Source organism: Chenopodium quinoa, unplaced genomic scaffold (genome assembly GCF_001683475.1).
Source record: "Chenopodium quinoa cultivar QQ74 unplaced genomic scaffold, ASM168347v1, whole genome shotgun sequence".
Taxonomy (NCBI): Eukaryota; Viridiplantae; Streptophyta; class Magnoliopsida; order Caryophyllales; family Amaranthaceae; genus Chenopodium; species Chenopodium quinoa.
Window position 1 is genome coordinate 22,456 of NW_018742988.1, and position 5,907 is coordinate 28,362.

Sequence of the window (5,907 nt, forward strand, 5' to 3'; positions counted from 1 at the left end):
AATTGTTATATAACTAGATTTACAATAATGACTAGCTTTTTTTCTTGTCAAATAAGATTTTACCAGGGATATCCATATCCAGATGAAAATCAACAGCACCTACTGGGGATGGAATTAGGATTGGAGCCTATAAATATAAAATATTGGTTCGAGAACAAGAGAACTCAAATACAGGTTGACATTTCTTTCATACCTTTATCTTTTTTTTTAAGATAAAGTTTTTGCTATATATGTGTACTCGTAACTCGTATGTTTAATTTAAGACCCCCTCTTTTTTTTTTTTTTTTTTTTTTTTTTTTTTTTTTTTTTTTGTCTGTTGCAAAATGAGCATTATGAAAATATTTTATTGCGTTCGAAGAACGATCGCATTCAATGTGAGAACAGTGCTATCCGGGAAGCACTAAATACCATGGTATGTCGTTCTTGTCAAGGTCTGCCCTCTTGGAATGACAATACTAGAGTCTAGAATTCATCAGAATTTGCAATTAGAAAACAAAGAGATAAAGCAAAGTGTACGTTCTGCGTATTTAGTTGTGTTTAGTTATTCCTAATTAAATTTGTCTAACTAACAACACATAACAATTCCATGAATACAACCATGAATTAATGTATTTACGTGATTGTCACAATAGTATATATTAGTGTAAAATGATTTTCATACAATGTTAACTTGAGAAAATGTTGGAAGTGTTGCACACAAAAAAGAAAAAAGAGAAAAAAAAAAACATATGAAGGTTCTAAACGTCTCAACTCTTTCATAAGTCTTATATATTAGTGTAGGAACTCTTATATACCTTATATATAAATATTGTGAGTGAGTAAATTGTCCTCATTTTTGTTATTTGATTTTAATGCTTCTTCAATAAAACGCATATACTACGTACTTGTATTCATTTATGTCTGAATTAATATTGATAAGTCAAATAAAACGTAGTTTAATTGCAAATAAAAAACTATTGTAAAATATGTATAAAAATTTAACGGTTTTACACATGAAAATATTTTGATTAGATATATATGAAAACATCCTATTTCTTGTCCTACCTATTCTTAGATACAACAAGACATCGTAATTTCTACTTTTGGCAAATCTTGATGTTTATTACATAGGAAGTTAACTCAATTAAATTAAGATATCCATCATACATTAAGAATATTACCCTTTAAACATTAATGTTTTATGCAGATTGGAAGGGTGACAAATCTCATAGAAAATTTCATTGGTAATCCTGAATTAAGTTTGGCATGCAACATACCAAGTGGAAGTGACAACCTTATCTCTACAATTGATTATTTGGCTAAAAATGGCAATGTTGACAATCTTGACTCTGTTAACTTGCTAAATGCTCATCCAGAGTTTGAAAAGATAGTTATGGCTAAGAATGCGGCACGTGCCATGGAAGAGCTCATTGATCATTTAATCAATGATAATCCCTTTTGGATAAAATTTCAAAACAATGGGAATTATGAGTTTGATAGTAACAACTATGACAAATTTTATTATGGGTCTAAAATACAAAGGGATCCAAAATCAAGAGTGGAGTACTCAAAGTATTCTGATATAGTTACCATGAATGCCAAAGTGCTAGTTGATCTCCTCTTAGATTCAGTAAGTTCAAAAATCTTTCCTTTATCCTTTTTATATACTTCCTCCGTTCTAGTAATATTGCAACAACTGGAGTTTTGCACTATTCATCATGTTTATTTGACCACAAATTATGATTTGATTTATATGTTAAGTAAAATATAGTCATGTGAGGTTTTGTTAGATTCGTCTCATACAATCCTTTCGCAATATCAACTTTTTATAAATTTTATTCTTATATTTATATAGATATTTATCGTATAAAATGTGTTTTGGGATGCGTAATTTCATCCTAGTTGCAATATTTGTGAAACAGAGAAAGTATTTAATTATGAAATCAATTTATTTAAAGTTTCATTTACTCTAGTTTTCATTCTAATTTTGTAGGATCAATGGGTTGATAACTTTCCTACCATTATTTCGAAAGCAACAACTGTTAGTGTAATAGAAGCTGGTTCATTAGATAATCGAAGTGGCTCCCTACAGCTGGTAATATGTCCTCTTGTAGTAACATCAAGTCCTAGAAATATTTCATTAACTGTTTTTAACTAAATCAGAAGAATTAATGCAGGTTTACAAGAAAATGCATAGTTTACCACCAATAAATCGGCCAAGGGAATATACATTACTTCAACATTGCCAAGAAATTAAGACCGGTTTATGGGTTATCGTAAATGTTTCCTATAATATGTTTGGAGGTACTTATCATAATGCCCCGATTCATTATTGGAAGCATCCATCTGGATGGATGATTGAACAACTGCCTAACGGAATTTCTAAGGTAAGATTTTTTTATTTTTATTTAGGGATTGTGTAGCATGTGTTAAAATTCTTACAAATTATTGGGATGATATTGAAATTCCCAATAATTATATATATATAAATAAAATCAATAGTATATCATTTTTCAAAAACTTTTGTATACATTCTATCTATAGTACGGAGTAATATTATGGTACATGGGGGTGAATTATGTTGAAATTAAAGGTTACTTTATACTTTTTTTAATAACTTTCATCAATAAAGTATAAATAACATTTATTTATATCATGGTAACCTATATATATTGGGTGACTTTCATTTATTAAAGGGTAATTTTTTTTTATCATTTTAAGATAATTTTGTAGCAGTATGACTCCTAGAATTATATAACAAGACCATTTTGTGCTTTTCATAAAACACATCATGTTTTTAAATAATTCTGCTTTATTGATTACATCCTAAAACTATAAAGATTAGTTGTTTTTATACTCAATTATACAAGTTTTATCTTATATTATATTCATAGATAATAGACTAATTATATAATTTAACCTTTTATTAAAATAATCTATATGAATCTATTAATTACTGGTGTAACTGGACAGTGTCTTTAGATATTTCAATTGAGGATCATAATTTAGGATGAATTTTCCAAATAATTTGAGTGGCAAATAGTTCATAATACTTTATTGTTTGTTGCTTGATTCTTTATTGTATCTTAACCATTTATTAAGGCATCTTCAATTATTTACAGGTAACATGCGTAGAGCATGTAGAAGTTAATTTTAACCTTCCAAATTATGACGATCAAGTGAAAAACACATTGGGGTTTTGTGCTAAAAGATGGGTCACTACACTTCAGAAAACATCTGAGCTTTATTCTTATATGACAGAACATGTTACACAAGGTTATCTCAATTAGCTTCATTGATCTTTTTATTTCTTTTTAAAATCTTTTTTTAATTTTATTTCTTCTTCAATACCTTTGTTCTCTTATTAAAGTACGTTTATTGTCTTTAGGAAGGAGAAGCATGATGATGCTCTCTCGTAGGATGATAAAGAAATATTGTTCTACCTTCTCTTTATTTGAAGATGCAAATACGTATGAATTAAAAAGCAATAGAGTCAAGATTGACGTAGTGAAGAATACTACCAGTGATCTTCCAACTGGATTAGTTATCTCAGTTGCTCGTTCATTTTGGGTTCCCGCGTCTCCCAACAAAGTTGTTGAATTCTTGAGTGATTATACTACTCGATCTCAGGTACAAACTTTGCATATTCTTTGTTTAAGCGTATTAGCTATTTTCTTCATTATTTCCAATAATTTTTTTTAGCTGACATTTAAAGAATTTTCCAACCAATTTAATTTTAGAGAAATATTTATATATGTTGTGTATGCATTATCTCACGAATGTCATGTTAAAGAAAAGAATTGCTTTTTTTGATAATGCCTTGTTTTTTTCCTTGAAATTAAGATTAACAAAGTTCATGACCCAAAGAATATAGATTCCTTAAGTTATTGTGAAAAATTATAGGCCAATCGAGTTGTAAATCTTTCCACTAGAATTATTGAACACCTTAAAAAAAATGGAACCAAAGGGAATTTAATTTTAAAACTAGAATTATGAATGAAACCTAATATTAAATGAGTTATATACGAAATTGGAATGAGTTATTTTAGGAGACTTTCATAAATGTAAAGATCAAATTTGTAACAACCATAAAATAGAAACATATTGGAACATAAATTGTATTCAAAGAGAGGTTCAATATCACTTTTACTATATTGTTTATTGTTGAATTATCTAATATTTTAATGTCACTTATTTCTGTAATTTACTTATATGTACAGTGGGATGTCCTTTGCAACGGAAACCCTGTGCATGAGATGATTCGTATACCAACTGGAATTCAATCCATAAATGCTATCTCTATTTTGCAGGTAATTCTATATGTTTTACTACATGAATCTTTATAGTAAATTTGTGTAGTATCTTTATGTCTTAATTGCTACTCCTTGCTTGAATCCTAAATTCATTTCCACTTAAATCTTTGATCTGTAGTAAATTTCATGCACAAGTTGTTATCATTTTCCAAGTTATTATATTTATTATAAAGTAGATTTCATAAGAGATAATGAAAAAATATTCAATTGAATGATCGAGTAAGAGCTGGTACGTTAATTATTATAAGTGGCTAGAAACGAAATGTATGTATAATATTTCAAATTTTTTTGGTTCACAACTTTTAAGAAAGTGTGGCAATTAAATTTGGGATCAACATAACAAAAAAGTGAAACAATTGCAAAAAGGCAAAACTGATAATATATGGCCACGAAGATTTGTGATTCGATAATTTGGGTGTCCTTTTCACTTAGATTTCACATTTTTATGATCAATGTATTAGTATTTAAATAATATGCCACATCTTGCATCTTACATTGACCTAAAACGTCACAGTTTAGTATGTATGTTACTAATGGTAGTTTTCTTAACATTAAAAACTAACTTAAAATTATAAACAATTATATGCTTAACTAGGTTAAATTGATAATTATTATACATATTAGCCAAAAAAATTATAAAATTAATATATGAATTATTGTTTATTTAAAAATCACCTCAAAAATTTTTAGTTTGAATTTTTTTTTTTTTTTTTTTTTTTTTTTTTTTTTTTTTTGCTTCTTGCATATTACGCGATTCTTTTTGCCATCGATAAGTTAATTGCAATTATCTTTTTTGACATGTCAAGCAGCCTATGAATCCTAATGAGAGAAGTGAAATGATCTTTCAAGAAATCATGACAGGACCGTATGAATCGTTAATAGTATATGCAGCAATCAACGAACAAAACATGATAGGAGTAACTAATGGCATGGACTGCTCAAGTATTCCAATTCTTGCCTCTGGTTTTGCGATCACACCTAATGTTATTGGTGGAAGAGCTGCACCATCAGCCAGTTCGAGTGTTACACATTTAGGTGGTTCTTTAATTACCGTAGCCTTTCAGGTACTAGCTTGTAGCTCATTGGATACAATATATGTGGGTGATAAGCCATCAAAGGCTACTAAAATGGTAAATAATGTTGTTAATACTTTAAAAGTTGTATTTAAAAGGCCAGTTTAAGCAACTATAGCCCTCTATTGTAAATATATAAGAGAATTGTTTAGTTGTTTTAAGACCAGAAGTTTAAAAACTAGTTTCTTCTAATAGTTTGTTTGATTTATAATAATTAATGTTTTTTTATTTTTACTTAATTTTTTTTTTTATTATGTTGATTTTAGTTGAGAATAGTCTCGTATCATTATAATTAGATATATAGTTCCTTTGACATGTAACATAAAATTATAGACCTTAGGCCTAAACTTTTTTCAAAAGCAAGGCCCTTGGGCTTGAACTATATCTGCATTCCGTGTATTGCTTTACAAACCAATTTTGGACTTTATCATTGTTATTAATTGTCTCTTCATGAATTATCTTCATGTAAGAGATTAAAAATCATAATTCTTACCTTATGATCGATGCATGAGTTTTTATTTTAATCCTTCTTAAGAATCACC

At 28.2% G+C, this 5,907-nt stretch overlaps 1 protein-coding gene across 1 annotated transcript; it reads left to right on the forward strand.

Moving 5' to 3' along the window:
- The first annotated feature begins 446 nt into the window (after positions 1 to 446).
- On the forward strand, positions 447 to 5,488 carry LOC110729781 (homeobox-leucine zipper protein ROC8-like). Its single transcript, XM_021909556.1, has 8 exons — positions 447 to 512; positions 1,187 to 1,609; positions 1,973 to 2,074; positions 2,157 to 2,366; positions 3,102 to 3,255; positions 3,368 to 3,609; positions 4,200 to 4,289; positions 5,102 to 5,488. The coding sequence occupies exons 1-8, from the start codon at positions 447 to 449 to the stop codon at positions 5,471 to 5,473; spliced, it is 1,659 nt and encodes a 552-aa protein (XP_021765248.1). The 3' UTR covers positions 5,474 to 5,488.
- The last annotated feature ends 419 nt before the right edge of the window (positions 5,489 to 5,907 follow it).